General features: G+C 61.4%; 1 protein-coding gene across 1 annotated transcript in view; it reads right to left on the bottom strand.

Annotated features, from left to right (window-relative positions):
* SARDH (sarcosine dehydrogenase) overlaps window positions 1-19584 on the bottom strand; it is a 61933-nt gene that overhangs the window by 7665 nt on the left and 34684 nt on the right. The window contains 2 exon segments of the mRNA XM_030306511.1: window positions 10433-10530; window positions 14721-14868. Coding sequence (XP_030162371.1) covers window positions 10433-10530; window positions 14721-14868 — 246 coding nt within the window.

Here is a 19584-nt window from a genome sequence, read left to right as displayed (position 1 = left end):
TGGAAACAGTGAACATTTGCTCTGAGTTGCCATTTGCCCAGGCCTCTCAAAAAAGTCACAATCGACACAGAAAACGTACTGTTGACATTTCCCTGCTTCCCTAGTGCAAGCCGTGGGCCCCTGACAAAGATTGCCTGTCAACGGGGTTCTAATTTTAGACAGCCCACAGAGGAGCTTGGGGCTCAAAGCCAATCTCATTTTGAAATAGGAAAAATCATTTTTAAAGCTCCCCCATTAATGGCCCAGGTTCGTGTCAGACACACACGGTCCCAGTTAAGTGAGAGGGTCAGGCCCTGGGGCTCCGTGATTTCATCGGTGGAAAGCCTCTTCCCAGCCTCTTCCACGGCTCCCAGGAACCCCACCCCCACCCCCCCGCCCCACTCCCCGGGGCCAGGGGCCGGCTGCCTGGCTCTCTACTGCACCCTTGTGCACAGGTTCAGCACACAGTAGGTGCTAAATAAATACTTCCCAAACGATGGAGTAAAACAGGGGCAGATGGGCCTCTGCTTCTGGCAAATTGAGGGAGTTTGGGGAAGCCCAGGTGCATTTCTAAGTTCACAGAATTGCTGGTTTTCAAGACATCTTGCATTTGTTTCCACTGAAGCAGTGGATTTGGGGGAGGGGGTGCTCATTTCTTCTGAGCAGGGACACACAATAAAGAGGAAAAGCTAAAAATGAGGATATCTGGATCATGGGCTCTGGTCAGCCTCTCCTCCCTGCCTCAGTGCCCCCATCTGATAGATGGGAGAGGACAGTGCTTCTGATCATCAAGTTCAGGGGAAGCATGGTGCCTGGGACACAGTCACCTGCCAGCAAAGACTGGGTTGGACTGCCTTCAAAAGCAAGCCCCAAACCGAGGCAAACCCCCTTGCAAAACAGAGCCCCACTCTCTTACAGGAGCCACAGGCCCTGGATGAAGTCACAAAATCATGGAAGGTCATCAGGAAGGACCTTAAATCAGGACCCTTCTCTCACCCTAAAGGCCCCCCAAGATACTGTTGGAATTAATAAACACAGGCTCAAAATCAACACACAAAAACCAATGGGGTTTTTATACCTTAGCAATGAACAATCCAAAAAGGAAATTTTTAAAAAACCCCATTTATAATAGTATCAAAAAGAACAACATACTTAAAAAGAAACCTAACTATGGAGGTAAAAGACATCTACACTGAAGTCTACCAAACTTTGCCGAAAGAAACGAAAAAAGGTATGAATAAATGGGAAGACATCCCATGTTCATGGATTGGAACACAGTATCATTTTGATATCAATACTACCCAACGCGGTGTGCAGATTCACTGTATCCCTATCAGAATCCCAGGGACACTTTTTGCAGAAATAGAAAAATCCATCCTAGCATTCATACGGAATCTCAAGGGACCTCAAACAGCCAAAGCAATCTTGAAAATGAGTAAGGCTGCAAAACTTGCAGTTCCCGATTCCAAAACTAACTACAAAGCTCCCGTAACCGAAAAGCGTGTGGTACTGGCATAAAATCAGACAAACAAACCGATGGAATAGAAAAGTGGGCCCAGAAATAAACCTTCACGTGTGTGGCCAAACGATCTCCAGCAAGGCTGCCGAGACCACTCAATGGGGAAGGGACAGTCTCTTCAACAAACGTGTTGGGAAAACTGGACCTTCACATGCGGAAGAATGAAGCCGCATTTGCACCATATACGAACATTAACTCAAAATGGATTAAAGACCTCACTGTACGTCTTAGAACTGTAAAACTCCCAGGAGAAACAGGGGAAAGTTTCATGACATTGGACTTGGCAATGATTTCTTGCATATGACACCAAAGGCACAGGTAACAAAAAGCAAAATTAGTCAAATGGGGCTACGTCAAACATGAAAATTTCTGTGTATCAAAGGAAACAGCCAACAGTGAAAAGACAACCTACAGAGAGGGAGGAAATATTTACAAATCATATATGTAATGAGGGGTTAATAACAAGCATACATAAAGAACCCCTACAACTCAACACCAACAAAATAACCCGACTGAGAAACGAGGAAAGGATAAACAGAACTGGGGTCTATCCATACAATGGAATATTATCATCCAATAAAAGAAAGATTTTGACACCTGCTACAACACGGATGAACCTTGAGGCCATCGTGCTAAGTGAGATAAGCCAGACACAAAAAGGCAAGTCCTATATGATTCCACTTCCATGGAATTAAACTAGTCACACTCATAGAGACGGAGGGTAGCTGGTGGTTACCAGGAGCTGGGGACAGGGCAAATGGGGGTTGTTGTTTAATTGATATGGAGTTTCAGTTTTGCCAGATGAAAAAGTCCTGGAAATCTGTCGCACAACAATGTGAATCCAGTGACTACTACTCAACTACATGCTTAAAAAAGGTTGAAATGGTAAGAACAGAACCAACACCCTTTTCTCCATGGATGGGCACCTAAAGCCCAGGGGGACTGGGGGACTGCTTTCTTAATGTTTTGGGTGCCAGGAGCAAGGGAAGGGCAGCAGACGCTCGTGCTGACACCGGTCCATGACGGGCCAGCCACCCACAGAAGCGGCAGGCACCATGGTGGCTGAGAGCGTGAGCTCGGGTTTAACTCTGAGTCCCCAGGGGCGCCTGGGCGGCTCAGTCCGTCGAATGTCCGACTCTTGATTTCCGCTCAGGTCGTGATCTCACAGTTCGTGGGATTGAGCCCTGCGTTGGGCAAAGCATGGAGGTGGGCTTAAGATTCTTTCCCTCGTCCTCTCTCTCTCTCTCTCCCCCCCTGCTCCTCCCCCTTCAAAAAAAATAGACTTTTAAAAATAAAAATAAAAAAAATAAGTAAGTGAATAAAAAGTCCCCTGGTGACTGATGTCCCTCTGAGTCTCTTCTGCAAGTCCAGGATGATAACAGTATGTCCTTCATTGGGGCACCTGGGAGGAGGGCTCAGTGGGTCAAGGGTTCAACTTTGGCTCAGGCACCATCCCTCGGTTCGTGGGTTCGAGCCCCGCGACGGGCCCTGTGCTGACAACTCAGAGCCTGGAACCCGCTTTGGATTCTGTGGCTCCCCTCTCCTCTCTCTCTCTCAAAAATAAATAAACATTAAAAAATTAAAAAAAATAAAAACCCGTATGTCCTTCATAGGCTCACGGGAGCACTCAATAGAATCATCCCCATAAAGCCCCAGGCAGGGTGCTCCCCACGGGGGAAGTGGTGTTACCGGCCCAAATAAGGAAGCGGGGACTCAGGGGGAGTTTGGTCGCTTGCCCCAGGCCCGCTGATGTCCCGGGAAATGTTTGATAATCGTCTCCCGGGGTGGGGTAGGGGGGTGTTCTGTAGCACTGAGCACTTTCCGTGGTGTAAATGCTCCTCCCGCTGCTGGTGATTTCACTGTGGCTCACTAGTCTTCCTACAGATTTCACCGCGGCTCTCCCGCTGGCACCAGCCCGCCCAGTACTCGGGGGGAGGCCTCGCAACTGGGAAGCGGGCAGCACGGGGGGGGGGGGGGCCCGCCAGGGTTTCCAAGTGGAGAGCCCGTGCGCGTGCCGTGAGATCCACACTCCCTGCCCTGACAGACTCACTTGAAGATTACTGGGTGCTTGGGTTCTAGCAAGACGTGATCTGGGAGCTTGCCTCCATGCTGTGCCTCAGGGCGCTCCTGCCGGCTTTCCGTGGGCGGGACGGGAGTCCGGGGAGGTGCTGGGCCGCCGCGGCTCAGATCAAAGGCCACGCAGGGGCCCCCGGGCAGGGGAGGCCACGTGGCTCCCGTGGGATGCCCTGGGTACGTGCGTCACCAGAACAAGCCCGGAGTGTGCCTTTCCGGGTAAATATCGCAGGAGGGCTCCGGCAGCTGTGCCCACGGACTCAGACCAGCATGTCCAACCTTTTCAGATCACATTAGCTCATGGCCCTCTTACAAGTTTCCAGGCATCTGGTTGTGTAACAGCACCCCCAACACCCCGTGCACATCCTCCCAACTCAGCCATCTCTTACATAAATGAGGATTCCCAGGGACCCTGGAGGCAGGGGGTGGGCAGAGATCAGAGCATGGGCGGCCCTCTGCAGGGGCCTGGCGTCCTGAACCCCCAGGAAAAGGGGAGACAATGTTGGCGATAGGTTCAAGGATCTTCATTTTTCAACCTCCCTGGAGGCTCCCAAGACATCCTCGATTCTAATAATGATCTATCTGCAGGGGGGATGTGCAATTTCCCCCAGCGGTCTGGTCCAGAAGGCTGGGTGTGCAGTGGGGGTGGTGGCTCTGGGGAAGGTGATTATGGTAACGAAGATAGTGGTGATGGCAGGAGTTGGGGGGCATGGTGAAGGGGGTGGGGGTGGGGGGGTGGGAGAGGATGTTTGCAAACCAATTTCCAAGAATAAGAATAAATAAAAGGTATGATGCTCAAGTCACATGTCAAAAACTTGACCTTCTGGGCGCCTGGGTGGCTCAGTTAAGCGTCCAACTCTTCATTTTGGCTCAGGTCATGATCTCACGGTTCGTGAGTTCGAGCCCCACATCGGGCTCTGCACTGACAGTGTGGAGCCTGCTTGGGATTCTCTCTCTCCCTCTCTCTCTGCCCCCCCCCCCCGCCATGTGCACGCTCTCTCTCAAAATCAATCAGTCAACAACAACAACAAAGTCAACAACAAGTCAACAACAAGTTGACCCTTTCTGAGGATCTGAAAACTTGACCCTTTCTGAGGATCTGAAAAGCTCCACAGAAGCTGTCCGACCCTCGGGGTCCTTCTTCCAGGCCCCCGGAAGGCCGGATGCGCCACAGACCCTACCCCCTGCGCTCCTTAGCGGAAAGCACACCTCGCCAGCCAGCTGCCCCTGGAACCGCAGATTTCAAGCCACCCTGGATAGTCCCTGAGCTGTCTACACCACAGAGCACAGTAGAGCGAGAACACCACTCATTGCCTGTAGAGAAAGGACAGAGCCCTACCCCAGGGGAGCTTCCAGAACCTCTGAAGCTCCTGCCCCGGACGCCATCCAGACGCGTCTTCACCTCATGCTTTCACGGCAAGAAGCCACCCGGTCCCCCAGGGGGTGCCTTGAACAGTGGCTGTGGCCACACGGCGGCTTTCTCCACCACACCCACGGGACCCGCCCCCCCGCCCCCTGGCTTCCCAGAGCCACGGACGAATCTGGGCATGTTGTGCGAGGCGACTTCTTAGGCAGCCGCTAAAAGCCCACTGTCAAATGAATACAGGCTCTGAGAAGCTACGGGCGGCTCTGTATGAAGGCCCGAGCCCCCGACTGTCCGCGAAACGCGTGCAGGTGGGAGAACATTCCATCCCGAGCTAATCGAATCCCAACGCTGCCACGGCGAGCCCTTCACACCGTCGGGAGGAGAAATCCAATTTCCTTTTGACCTGAAATTAATTTTCAGGAGACAATCACTTTATCACTGTGCCTCGTGACGGGCCTCGTGACGAGCTTCCAGAGGGGGCCCCCCGTCCTCGGCCGAGGCGCCAGGAACACCACGTCTCCCCCGGTAACCACGCTGGGAGAGTGCTTCCCACTGGGACCCTCGCTGGCCTCGAGGCCAACATGTGAAGGCAAGGACATCTGGTCAGTTTCCTGCCAAGGAGACGCTTCCCTCCTCCCTGCCCTTCCTCTAGGAATGCGAGGCTCGGGGAAGCTGGGGGCCCGAGATCTTGGGGACTTGTTGCAAAACCAGGACGCGGCTCAGCCGGGGTCGTCGACCCGTCTGTCGGCCGTGAGTGTGGGTCACGGCGGGCGGTGGCAGGGTCCCGCTCGCCGCCCTGGGCCCCGGCTGCGGTCGGGGCTCCGGCCCCCAACATTCCGCACATTGTGACCAGGAGGCCTTGCCGGCTACACATTCCTCTTCTGCATCTGGTTGGCTGGAACCCAATTACCTCCCGTACAACTTGGCCCGGCCCACGCTCTGGCCCAGCACCTCTTCAGGCGGAGGGATGTGGCGTCGGTACGTGCTGAAGCCGGGGCGAGATATTATTTGGGAGAATATGAAATCCCCCTGGATTCAGACAGAGTTCAGGCTGTCTGGACAGACTTGCAGGGCAGCCCAGAAAGGATTTTAGACACCGTCCAGGCTTCGTGCTACAGGTGGGGAAACCGGGGCCAGGAGAGGTGGTCCCAGAAGGCCGGGGCAAGACTAGAGGCTCCCAGCTCTGTTGAGCACTGGGGTGACTTTGTTCCCGAACCCTCGGGTTCTGTGCTGACCCAGCTCCCGCCCCTCCCCCCCCACCCCCCCTGCCTGTGAGGCCACCACGGGGCCGAGGGCAGCTCAGGTCCCGCAGCCTGAGGCCCGGCCAGCGGCTGACTTCCCCACTCCCCTTCCTGGACAGTGAATGGGGAGGCCATTGCACCCTAGGCTTGGACCATCCTGGAACAGGGGGCCTGGGCCATTCTGAGGTCAGCAAACCCCGTCACATCACCACTAAGGAACCTCAGCCTTTGCTCCGTGTGGCCCACGCCTCCATCGCCCCGGGGAGGGGATACCCGGAGGTGGGATTTCGGCGCGTCTGGGGCCCCAGCTGGGCACCAACCTACCCCACCCTCGTCGCACCCGTCGAATGTTCTTGCCCCGTTTCTGTCATGTCTAGGAGCGGGCCCACCAGGCCCCCTGGGGGACTCCCAGCCCCTAGGGCAGGATGGGGTCCTCCCGGTAGGCCACAGGGCAGGCTGCAGTGACCTCACCTCCAGGCTGTTTGACGTGACCTCCAGAGCAGCAGGGAGGAGGAGGGAACAGAAGAGGGCTGTGTGACACAGCCAGGCGCCAGACAGACTCTGGGCTCTGCACTCACCCAACTGCCCAGCCCCCTAAAGGCCCCGCAGCATCCAAGGACACACACACACACACACACACACACACACACACACACGAGTGACCCCGCAGGACATTAAATCCGTGTGTTTGGAGATTGGCCGCTCTTCCTAAGGAGTGAGGCAGCGTCCCCCCCGCCCTGGGCGCTGGCTGTCACGTCCCCTGTAGGAGCCGCTATGCGCTTCTAGCCAGGCAGTGGAGAGAAAGAAGCCTGTGCTGGTCACCCCCAGGGTGTGTGCTCCTTTTGTCCTGCCAAGGGGGTCAGGGGGCCGTGGGATGAGGGACCCCTGTCCCGGGCCGGGCCCCTCCCCAGCTGAGAGGCCCGAGTCCCCTTGTCTTCCCTCGCTTGCCCTGCCACAACTCCATTCTCCCTCCTGGGAACCTGTTCCTGGGACCTTCCTCACTGCCATGTCAGCTGCCCGGGGAGTGACCAGGCCCCGTCTCCAATGCAGGCGGGGCTGTGCTGCCGAGTCCTTTCTGTCCCCACCCCCACCCCAGCTAGGCTGTGAGCCAGGCTGTGGAGGAGGGAGGGGCGCATCCCAGGGCCTCCAGGTCCCCCGGCACCAGTGAGGGGGTTGCTCCCAGCCAACAAGCCCGGAATTAATTCTAGAGCCAGGTGGGGGCGCAGGGGCTGGGTGGTAGAGGGCAGAGGTGCGGGGAGGAAGGTCAGCATCGGGACTAGATCCTGCGGTTTGGTCAGGACTCAGAGGAGAACCCGAATTGGCCAGTGTGAGCTGAGGATGCCAGCCTCTCGCAGGCGGGACCCGGCTTGGCAAGCTCTGAACTTTTGCGCCCCTCCCACCAGAGGCCTGGGACAGCGCGGGGCACAGCAAGGAGACAGAAGCTACCAAAGGACCCCACCATGGAATGACCCAGCGGGCCCGGACTGTGTACCTGGGACACCTCTGGGTCTGGGTCTGGTTCCGGTTCTGAGGGACCCGCCGTAGGTCAACGATCAGAGTCCTAAAAGGGCCACCGTCAAGGGGAGCTCATCCCCAGGCTATTCCCAAGCACGACGCTGCTCAAGGAGCCGAGAGACGACCACAGGGGTTTTCAAAGTGGCTCCTGGAGAATGTTTAAAGGGACCGGAACACTGTCACCACCGTCATCAGAGAAGAAACCTGCGCACACACGCTGTCTTCTGTTTTAAACCTTACAGACGCAGGTCGGGGGAAGCAGATGCGATGTCAACCTGTTGACCTCGGCTCTGCCGGGGGCAGAGTCACAGGGACCTCCGTGTCCTTGCTCTCGGTTTACAAATGTCCCCAGTATTTACAGTGAGACGCGGTGCCCACCATCCCCTCAGCCGGACTCCGGCAGGCGGGCTCTGGGCTGGCACCTCGTGCGAGGCCCCTGCTCACGCACCAGCCACCCCCGGGCCAAGGGCGGAGGGAAGACACTCAGACAGGTCCAAGGTCACACTCAAAGGGGTCACGCTAGAAGGGAGCTCTGCCTCCAGGCCCCTCTCCTTCTTAACCACCACACCGAACGTTCATTCATAAAGTCATAAAACACTTTTGACAAAACCAGGAGGTCAGTTCCAGAGGAGACAGTGAGAAGCCGCCCCATCGGCGTCCTGTGCCTGGACCCGGGCATCCCATGACACCCTCACCTTGTGTCTGGCCTCTGTTACCCTAGGGAGGGGGGGTCATCCCGGAGTCTGGCCCCGCTTCCCCTCGGCCCGAGACCTGACCCAGCCCGGCTCCCCGGCCCTGCCGGCCAAAGTGCAGCCAGACGGCCACGGGCCAGGCCTAGGGAGGCAGCCAGGGCTGAGAAGGGCCGGCCCCCGGGGCGGGAGACGGCTGAAGTACACTGGCCAAGAACAAGCCCCAGGTGCCTCGTTGGAGCGGCCCGGGCTGGGAAGGGAAGTGCTCCCACCTGGTGCTCTCCCCCACTCCCCCACCCCAGCCACACGCGGGCCGGGCGGACACCAAGCCTCTCAACTCCCCTTCACACCTCCACGAGCCAGAACCCAATCCCAGATGGGGCTGGACGCTGCATGGACCGCATGGGGGCCCACAGCCCCGCTGCCGTCGAGGCCCGCTGGAAGCCTGCCGGAAGCCTGCCGGGGCCTGGGTCGAGCTGTGCCGCTTTCTCAAAGCACCCACCCTCTCTGGTCCTGGCAAGCAGCTCTGCACAAAGGAGGCAGGAAGCAAGCGAGACAGGGTAGACAGAGACCCCTCCCCCCAGCTTCCTGTCCCTCAGCTCCGCCTCCGGGGAGTGAAGGTCAGTGCTCCCCTGCTCTGCACACCGGCCTTTGTCCCCATCCTCTCTCTGGCGGCCTCCTCAGGACCCAGTGCTAACAGGACCCAGGTTGGGCCCCGAACTCCAGCCCCTCTGCAGGCCAGGGTCCCACTCTTCCACGACCCGGACGAACATGGAGGCAGAGGGAAGGGAGAGGTGCACCCCCCGCCCGGCTGTCCATCCACCCCCACCCCACCCCCCAGCCCCCGCCTGACGGCCCTGTCCGTTTCGTGGACGCGTATCTGTGTGCTTTAATGCTTCACTAGCTGAGGGCCGGGGGCGCTCTGCCCAACCTCTCTGAGCTCAGTTCCTTACATCATGAGCTGCCGTAGGGCCTGGGCCAGCGCACCTGGCCATGACCCTGACCGCCACGCGGGATAATCCCAGACTAGCTGTTCTCCCTGGGCGATTCTGCCCCCTGGGGACACTGGGTCGCGTCTGGACACATTTGTGGTGGTCACTGCTGGGGGCGCTCCTGGCATCGAGTGGGTGGAGGCCAGGGGTGCCCCTCAGGCCAGCCTCCGGCCTCCCGAACGTCCACAGTGCTGAGGCTGAGGAGCCTCGTAATGGAACCTTTGGGTACTCGTGAGCATTAAGTGGGACACGCGCACGCCATGTGCTCAGAACGGGGCCTGGTGCCCAGCAAGCCCCCGGCAAATAGTGGCCGAGGCTCCCTTTACTGTCTGCTCCTTCCCTCGGCCTCGGGGAGTCAGAACGGAGCCCAGGATGCTTCATTTCCAACAAGGACGCTGAGGCGCCGGGAAGGGACGTGCTGGCCCAGAGCTGGACCCGGCCCTGGTCCCCCCTGCCCACCGCCCCCACCCCCTGTGGTCTCCGAAGAAACCTCTTGCCAGAGCCGGGTCCCATAGAGCCCCGACACCGGCCGCAGTGCCGGAAGCCTCGGGTCCCGGGACTCGCACTTTCTAGAACTGGGGAGCAACTCGAGAGGAGCACCCACACACATCCACAACGCTACGTGGGCGCGGGGTGGGGGGTGAAGAACCCCAGGGAAGGCCAAGTGCCTCCCCAAAGGCCACGGAGCCCAGCCACGGTAGCAAACCGCTCTGCTGTCCCCAGTCCTGTCGTTTCCAACACGTCCCAAGTACGTGCCACCCTGACCCGAGAGGACATGATGCCCCGTGCCTCTGACGAGGGGACGCTGAGGGCGGCTGTGTGGGTGTCGAGGCTGTCTTTCCTGGTGGAAGCTTGGGGGTGAGCCCCCCAGCATGTGCGGGGCACTGGGCAGAGCACCGGTGAGGCCTGACTTGGACCCATCACCCCTCTGGAGTCCGAACAGCCCGTGGGCAGGACCATCTAAGTCCCCACGGCGAAGTGGGGCACAGAGGCTCCCAAGCCCGAGCCCCAGGCACCCTGCCGCCACCCACAACCCAGGAGAGGCCGCCCGTTGGTACCTACCAGGTGCCCGGAGGCTCTCACCAGCTTGTGGGTAGAGAAAGGAAAAGCCTCGTCGCTCAGGTCTGCGTCCAGCACCTCCTGGAGAATGGCCCGGCTGTGGGCAAGAACAAAGTCGGCTGGTCAGTCAACAAACTCTTGCTGAGCACTTGTGGGCGTGGGCTCTGGGCCAGGAAGGCACTGGGGACAGAGCAGTGAGCAGGACGAGTCCCCGTCGCCGTGACTCAGACGGACAACGGACAGGTATTAGTAACAGCACACCAAGAGAAGCACCTGCCAAAAATCCAGTCCGCAAGAAAGCCCGTTCAGCGGCAACGATGATGGGCGGTGAGCCCAGCCCGGGTAGAGACCAGACTCACCCGAGCTCCTGGGGCAGTGGCCTGACCATCTAACGCCCCCAAGTGCCCCCCAAGTCCCAGGGCAGGAGCCTAGTTGGCGAGTTCCCTGAGGGCAGGGGCTGCCCTCCTCACCTCCCGCACCCCAGCACCGGCACCCGGGAGTCCGGCTCTCGTGCTTGATGGGTTACCTGAGAGCTCGCTGGGCCCAAAGCTCTCACTACCCACGGAAACCTTCACTTCTTGGGCCCCTTGCCCCCTTGTCTCCCTCCAGGACTTCGTTCACTCCTTCCTGCACTCCTCGGCATTGCCACCCGGGTGCCCTGCCCCTGGTTAAGCCTCCGTCACCCTCCAGGTCTTGGCTTGGCTGCCACCTCCTCCAGGAAGCCCTCCCCGACTCCCTGAATCTGAGGCTCTGATACATCTGACGGGGCACCTCTCACATGGCTTGTCCTTGCTCCTGTCCCAACGTGCCCGGCACAGAGGGCACACGGTAAACGGAACTGAGTGACAACAGCCTGGCTCTGCACCCCAGGGTGGGCTCCCCGTTGGCAGGAGACAGCTCCCCGTGGGGGTACCAGCGGGTGCTGGGGCTGCTGGGTACCGCTGCTCAGAATGCTTGCGGCCCACCCTAATTCCCGCCCCCACGGTGCTGGAGCTGCCCACCCACACCGGCCCGAGATGCCTAGCATGCTGCAGACTGCGAGTGCCTTATGTAACACACACCCCCGGCCCCCACGTGCTGCCAGCCCCCAGAGAGCCCACCTCCGGTCCTCGAGGAGCACGGCCCCTCCGTAGCTCCGGGGGGTGGCCGGCGTCTTCCCTGCCTGCTTCCCGGCAGGGGCGGGAGCCTGGAGCTGCCGCCTGGGCCGGGCCGAGGGTCTGTCTGTAGGGGGTCAGCAGCACTCCGGGTAGCCCTGGGCACCGATCTACCTAACGTGGGCGGGGGCGCAGGAGGCTGTCCCTCCACGAGAGGGACAGCAGGTGGCGCTGGAGGGCACGGGCCAGAGACGCAGGTTCAAGTCCCGGCTCCCCTGCTCACCCCTGGCCTCCCCCCGCCTCCCCATGCTCTGCGGGGGTGGGGGGGGGGCAGTGATGCCACCTCCCAGGACCCCGGCGGGGAATCGGCGAGAAAGCACCTGCCGAGCATCTGGGCGCTGATGACCGTGATAGCGAGCACCCACTAGCCGCCTGTGGCCGCTTGGGTTTCAGTTCATTACGATGAAATATTCGGTCTCTCCAGACACCTTTCAAGGGCTCAATGGCCACCTACAGCTTAGCGGCTGCTGTACCGGGACCACCCAATTGCGGAACGCTTCCAGAGAGTTCTACCGGACAGCTGGAAACTTAGCACCGCCCACGGTCCGGGTGCCGGGCTAAATTGCTTCCCACCTGACAATTCAGAAGGCCCAGCACCCCCCCCCCCCCACACACACGGTGGTGGTGCCAGTGAGGCTGTTACTCTACAGGAATGTGGGGCTATTCTTGAAGGAGAAGACACGTCGGAGCAGTAAGTAAAGAAATTTCCGGGGGCGGGGGGGCGGTGAGGTGGCCGTCACCACCACCCTCCTGGAGCGGCTTCTAATGAGGCAGAGGAGGCTGGCCTGTCCCCTGGGGGCGCTGCCTTGATCTGAGTGCCCGCACCCTCCCTCCCCTGCCCACCAGCCTCCCCCCGCAGTAGAAAAAGCTCACGCCCCACCGTGGGCGCTGTGGCAAGGGGGCAGAGGCTGCCGAGGGCCAGCCGGGACCCCCGGCCCCGTTGGGCCCACAGACGGGGAGCTGGCTGGCCCTGGGGAGACACGGAAACCACCCCACGGTATCTGCTGGGCGAGCCGGGGTCCTGGGTGATCTCTCTGGGCCCCACGTCCCTCCCCGTAGCCGTGGCCACCAACCTCTGCTCCGCTCCGCGTTCCTCTCCTCCCTTCCTGGCTGCACGTGCTTCTGCCCAGCGGTCCCGCAAACCACCCTCAACTCCACCGGAAGCCCCAAACATAATGCTCCGCTTTGGATCTTCATTCCGCTTGGCCCCACTGGCCACCTGGACGTGGCTCATCGCTCCCTCCTGGAAATCCCGGCTTCTCCGGCCTCCGAGGCTCCTCACACACCTCCTAGCCCGGCCCCGCATCAGAGACCCCGTGAAAGCCCAAGTCTGACCATGTCTCTGCTCTGCTCAGTCCCCCTCACTCACAGCCCCCTGGACCCGCAGGCTCTCGCCTCCTCTGCTCCCCGAGCACATCTCCAGCTGCCCTGCTCCAGCCGGCCTCCCTGTTTTCCTTCAGCCTCACAGGCACATCCCAGCCACCGGGCCTTTGCACCTGCTGTGTCCTCTGCCTGGAACACCATCCCTCCAGAGAGCTCCAAAGCTCAATCCCTCATTTCTTCCAGGGCTTTGCCCAAACGTCCCCTTAGTGGATGTTGGTTTTCATGGGCAGCCCGAGGGCAAACACTTGATGGATGCCGACCCATGTTAACGTATACGATGTTCTCAGGTTCCATTCATTCGTTCGCCAAGCACGTGCCTGCCGTGTGCCCCTGAGCAACGCCCACACAGAACCAGCTACAACACAGCCTGGGAGGGAGGCCGGCCAGTCTAGGACCCAGCCGGGGAGCCTCAGGCTTGATCAGCTCCAAGGCCCCAGGGAAAACGACCCCGCGGCCGGTCTGAGCACGCCAGCCGGGGATCCCGGAGGGACTCCTGGCTGACAGGGACGTCACCTGGACACAGCGTGCTTTGTCAGAGCACGCAGCCTGGGGATATCCGGCTGCAGGCACATCCCCCTCCCCTCCCCCTCCCTCCCTCTGCCTCCAGCTCTTCCCGTCATTTTCCAGGAACACATCCTTCCTTGAACACGGGGCCCCCAGAAGCAGGGGCCCTCCTCTCCCGCTTCTTCTCCTCTCCGGTCCGGCAGGGTGCACCACCCGCGAGCAGTCTCCCCACCACTGACGCGTGCCTGGGCTCCGGGGTCAGTGATGGAGCACCCACAGCAGGTGCGTCGCCACCAACAGGGCGTGTAACTCCCCGGGAAGGGCAGTTGCGGGCGCGCGGCTGTCTGAGAGCTCGGGGGGGAGTCCGTGCCCACCCGCCCTGGCACTGGTGAGCTGCGCGACCCTGGGCAAACGTCTCCCCCTCTGTGTGCCTCTGTCTCCTCCCCGTCAAGGGATAAGAACAATTAGGACCGCCTCGAAGGGCTATTATCAGGATTTTCGGGAGACGCTGGCACAGGGTTTGGCAAATCACAGGTGCCCAGCTGGTGGCTGTTGCCACGATTATCCTTCCCCACTGGTCCCCCGCCCCCGAGTCCCTTCCCGGAGCCCTGCTCGAGAGACCTTTCCAAGCACGCAACTGCCCAGGTGCCCCTTTGCCTCGCCCCCCCCCCCCCCCCCCCACCGTGGCTCCCTGCACAGGCCAGCGTCTGAGGGTTTGCAGGCTCTGACTCCTCATGGCTGGGAGTGTAGCTCAGCAAATATTTACGGAACGGACGCATGACCGACTCATCCACCCGGAGGTGTTCGGGGCGGGGGGCGCGGGCCTCTCGGTGTTCGGTATTATTCTCAGCCCAGGTGTCAGGTAGAACCCCGGCCCGGCCGTGCCCACTTGGACGTGGCATCAGCAACTGCTAGACCGTCAGTGACCCGGAGACACCCCTCCCCCCCCCCCCCCCCCCGCCGACACACACAGGCCCTTCTGTGACCCCTGAACCCTCAGGCGCAGGTTCCTGGCTGGCTGGGTCTGGCGCTCCCACTGAGGGCTCGTCCGTATTCCGGGGCTTTGAAGGTGAGTTATCTGGCGTGGCGTCTCTGGGTTCACGAGAGCCTTTAGCTGCCCGGAACGCCCCATTCTGGACCAGCGGGACCAGGGGCTGCTTCTGCCCACGGGTGCCAGCCGGAGGGAGCCGGGTGTGGGTCCCAGGGGCTGGGCACCCGGCTGCTTGGCTCCCGGTCCCGTCCTCACCTGGCCGGGCCCTGAATGCTGATCAGACCCAGGTCCTCGGAGCTGTCGATGAGCTGGCACCGGAACCTCTGATCCTGCAGCACCGTGCCGACGTGAGACCAGTTGTGCTGGGCCACGGCCCCGCCCACGGCCAGGTAGTAGCCGTCCCCTGGAAGAGAGGCGGCGAGGACTAGCCGGAGGCCTCGGTCGAGGAAGCACCTGCTCTTTCCCGGAAAGTGAGAAACACAAGCCAGAGGGCAGTGACCCTCCCCAGGGGCACCGGCTGCTCTCCGGGGGCAGGGAGTGGGGGCCGGGGTGGGGGACCCCTGGGGGCTGCACACGCCAAGGGAGCACTGTTCTGGGAGAGTCTGAGGCTTTCACCCACTCCTCAAAGGGCTCCTGACCGGGAGAGGGGGACAGCTCCCACCCGGTCGAGGCCCGAGGCTCCGTGTGTCATGAGTGCTGGGCAGCCTTGGACAGATCTCTTCCTCTCTGGCTCTGCTCTCACTCTGTATGCCCCTGGTCCCCCGGTCTCTGGATCCCCCTTTGGCCACATCAGGACTTGCTGGGGCCAGGTACCGGGCCGGGCTTTGCCAGTAATACCCCCTTGCCCCCCCCCCCCCCCGCCCCCACGGAGGCTGATTGTCATCACCACCCCAGGGTTTCACAAAAGGAGACCGAGGTTCAGAGAGGTCACATGGTAGAAAATCAGACTCTGTCCAGCTCTGAGTCATGGCCTGGGCCACACTGCCACCCAGGTTTGGGTGAACGGAGGGCAGCCCGCCTCGGCCCAGCGTCCGGGGAGAGTCACTGCCCTGGGGAGCTGGGACAGCTGTGTGGCCTTGGACCCATCACACAGCCTCCCTGAGCCCCTGTGCTCTCATCTCTCATGGAGAGTCTATGTAGCTCCTCTGCAGGGGTACTGTGAGACCCAGCCACTGCCTGTGCCTGGGGCGGGCGGGCTCCCACCCGTCATTTGCCCATGATCTCTGGAGGAACCGGAGGGGGTTGGGGGGGGGGTGGGGAGGGAGGCGGGAGGCCTCCTTCTTCTCAGCTTTCCCTGGACCTCCCCTCGCATCCCCCCTCTTTCCTTCCTTATTAATTCTCACGGGGCTCCCCCACCCCAGAGCAGAGGTCCCCAGGCGATCCCTGACCCCTCAGCCACTTCTCCGTCTGTACGGTGGGAATACGGGACTGGAAATGCCCTCACAGGCCGGGTTCCCACAGCTGCTGTGGGCGGGGCCCCAGGGAGGGGCACAGAAGGGTCTAGAAGGCCTCCTCCCGTCGGGGTCCCCTGGCAGTCGCCTCTGTCAGCCTGGGCATCACTGCCGCGGGCTGGGCATAGTGTGTGGGCACGGGTGGAGACGGGCAGGGGGCTCCCTGCTGGGGAACCCTCCTGGGTGCCTCCCGCTGGTGCGTCCCAGCCCCGCCCCCCCAAACACCCCCCACCCCGCAGCTGTGGTAATAGACGCAGCCACCCACCGTGATCGAAAAGCAGTCCCACCTCACTCTACCCTTCCCTGGCAAAGGAGGGCCTGGCCGGTGGCAGAGGGCTCAGGGTAAAGGGCACCAGGCTCTCTCCGTCTCCAGGAAGCAGCTGCTGGCTAGGCTCTCGTTGGGGGGTGGGGGGAGGTCCTGGGCGGGGTGGGGCTGGGCTGGGACCACCAGCTGGAAGCTTGGAGCTGGGGCCCGCCTCCCCCCCCCCCCCAATCCCACCTGGGAAGGAGCGGAAGCAGGGGCTGCGGTCCTCAGCTGCCTCCTCCCACCCTTGTCCAGGCGACCCCTGGGACGTTCCCCACCTTGTCACCCCACATGCTGTGTGCTCCCCTAGGTCCCACGCAGAGGCCTTAGCCTCCAGGGAGCCCTTCCTGAATATACCAGGGCAAGTGGCCAGCAGCCCCGCCGTCTCCTCCACCCCCACATCCCGAAGCAGCCTCCAAGCCCCTCCTCTCAGCGCCCGGGGCAGCAGCACCTCTGGGCTGGATGGCCGGACCTGTCCCCTCCTGGCCCCAGCCTCCAATCCCACCCCCAGTCCTGCTCACCACATCTCGATCGCCCTTGCTCCCATGGGCCTCAGGAGGTCCAAAAGCGCTCCCCCCGCCCCCCGCCCGTCAGAGCCTGCCGCCCACAAGGCACGTGGCTCTGATGCACTTGGCTCTGCTCTTGGGCGGGGGTCCGTCCTCACCCAGGCCCTCCACTCACCACTGCCTCGCCAGGCCTGAGCCCCTCCTCCTCACCTTCCGGGGCCCAGCTCAAACATCCCCTCCTCCGGGAAGCCCGCTCACCCACTCCATCCTGCAGAGCACTGACACGACCTCACCGCAGTGGCCTGCCCCCTTGCCCGTGCCCAGGGACCACGGCCGTCCCGCGTCCACAATCTCCCTACAGCCAGGACCGTACCCCGCACCCACCTTTGGATCCTTTGGGCCGTGGGGCTGGGGAAAACAGGCTACCCCCCAAATCCCTGTGGGGATACTCTGCAGGGATACTACCCCTCCCCACCCCGGAGGACACCGTCTGGGAATCACATAGGCCTTGGCATCAGACCGGCCTGGCCAAGAGGTGGCTCTGTGGCTCGACGCCCTCACTTCTTACTTCTCTGGGCCTCCGTTTTCTCATCTATAAGATGGGCTGGACCACACCTGCCCCCATAGGACCGTTAACAGCATCCACTGGGTTAAAACGTCTACCAGAGCACTGGTCAGGTATGATCAAGTCTCCTCTCTTCCTCCTTCGTCTTAAACCGATGAGCACAAAGGGAGACAGAAGCCAAAAAGACAAGTCGGCCCCCAAAAGGGCCCCCCCCGGCCCCTGGGCCGGGGACTTTTACAGGCCGCGTCCTCCGCGTAGCCCCAGGGGTCCGAAGCCACCCAAGGCCCCTCCTCAAGGGACGGGGGTTACCGGGGCCGCCTGGTGCCAGGGCAGCTGCCGGGCCCGGCGTTCTCCGGACGGCTGTCCTCATCAAAGACCCAAAGTGCCGGGTCCTGAGGCCGCAGCTCCGGGCCCAGCCTGCAAGTGGCCGTGGCGGAGAGGGCGGTCAGTGGGCAGAGTCCAGGGGCTCGGGCTCCAGCCGGGGAGCTGGGGGCTGCGGGGTTGACCTTGCACCTTCCTGTATCGTCAGCACGTCTCCTACAAGCGCGTCTTCCTTTTGGGTTGGAGAAGACGGTTCAAGATCACGTTTGGCATCGACAGCTGCTTTGCACACAGCCTCGCTCGCGTGCCAATCACCACATCCTCTTGCCGTCGTGGTGACCTGACGCAACGGGTATAATTAACCCGCGTCTAAAACATGCATATTTAACAGGCATGCATATTCATGGCAGGAACAGTACAGTTTTTAAGGCCGAAAATAAAACACGGTCCACATGCCGCCGGTCTTCTCGTGTTTGGCCGTGTCCCCGGGCCCGGCAGCACGTTCCAGGGCCTCCCGGGATGTGACTCAGGCGTCACGGCGCCTCCCTCACGACGCGCCACGCGCACTTCCGCTGGCAGGCCGCGCAAGAGCCCGTCCCCCGCGCCCAGGCAGCCACGCGGTTGGACCGGGAGGCGCCAGAATCTGGGAAAAACGCCTCCCGAATCATTAGCACCTTTCCCTTGCCTCTGCTCCACGGCCTGTTCTGGCCCCCGCCCCGGCAAGGCGGGCGCTCCTCGAACCGTCAGGGCCAGGAATCCCCCGGCACCTTCCGGAAGGTCCCCGTTCTCCAGATGGGGAAAGTGAGGCTCAGGGCTGTGGGCCGCAGAGACAGGCAGTGGCAGGACCTGGCCCAGGATTTAGATGACCTGTGCCCTCACCGGGGTCCCTCTGTCCCTCCTCCCCAGCTACACCAGCCCTTCTCCAAATGGCCCCTGCTCCTCTCCAGCCAGCTCCTTACAGGCACCTTTCCAGCCGGCAGCTCCTATTCATCCACCGGGGCTCAGGCCAGAACATCACCTCCTCCAGGAAGCCTTCCTCACCCTGGCTCAGCTACTTCCATAGCCTCCATAGTCCTGCTCTTTTCCGTCCCCTTGCTTTTCCACTCGGTGTTCTGATGGTCTCTTCCCGGCCCTGTCTGTCCCTACCGTGAGATCTTGGAGGCCCGCCCAGCCTCCTTCACCTCCTGTGACCGCTGGCTGCCCGCATCTGTCTTACCGTAAAGGCTCTTTGTGAGCGCTGGGAGAAGGAAGGGGCGGACAGGTTCATTCACACAGCACAGGCGCTCTGCACCACCAGTGGCAGGAGGGAAGGGCGCCCCAAGCCCCAGCTGCCGCCAGTAAGACCGCTCACCCGTGCCCACAGTCTCCAGTCGGCCGGTGCTGCCCCACGACGCTGTTTTCAGCAGTCAGTCAGAGACTCAGGAATCCCACCCACCCTCGGCCCCCAAATCCACCCCAAAGGAGTCTGTGGCCGGCAAAGCAACCTTGTCCCATCGCCCCCGCACCCCCACCCAGAGATATAAACTCCACGGGCCAGAACCTCCTGGGTGCCTCAAACAGCCTGGGATGTGACAAGTGCTCAGCAGGTACCGAATGCACCCGCCTGGCTAATGCGCCCTCCTTCTCGCTCGCCTCCCCCTCCCCCGGTGCCCTGGGAGCTCGTCCGCCAACCCCTGGGGACCCTCACCGAGTCTGGGCAGCATGGAGCCAGGCCCCTGGAGGCGGGGGCTGCCAGCTTCTCTGAACGGGCTGAGTTCTGGTGCTGACGGACCCTCCCCCTGGAGGGTCTCTCAGAGAGACACCCTCTCCTCTGCAAATCCAGTCTCTCAGAGCGGCACCGGGGCCTCCCTGGAGAAGGAGGGAGCTTCCCACTCTGCGGATCTCAGCCGTCTCTCTTCTCCCTAGCAGGGACGGCTACGGGACTAGAGATGACCTTGCTCTGTGTGAACCAAGGGGTAGGGTCGGGGAGGTG

Source organism: Lynx canadensis, chromosome D4, assembly GCF_007474595.2.
Source record: "Lynx canadensis isolate LIC74 chromosome D4, mLynCan4.pri.v2, whole genome shotgun sequence".
NCBI lineage: Eukaryota > Metazoa > Chordata > Mammalia > Carnivora > Felidae > Lynx > Lynx canadensis.
The sequence above is the reverse complement of the archived record's forward strand: the minus strand, read 5'-3'. Positions and strand labels throughout refer to the sequence as shown.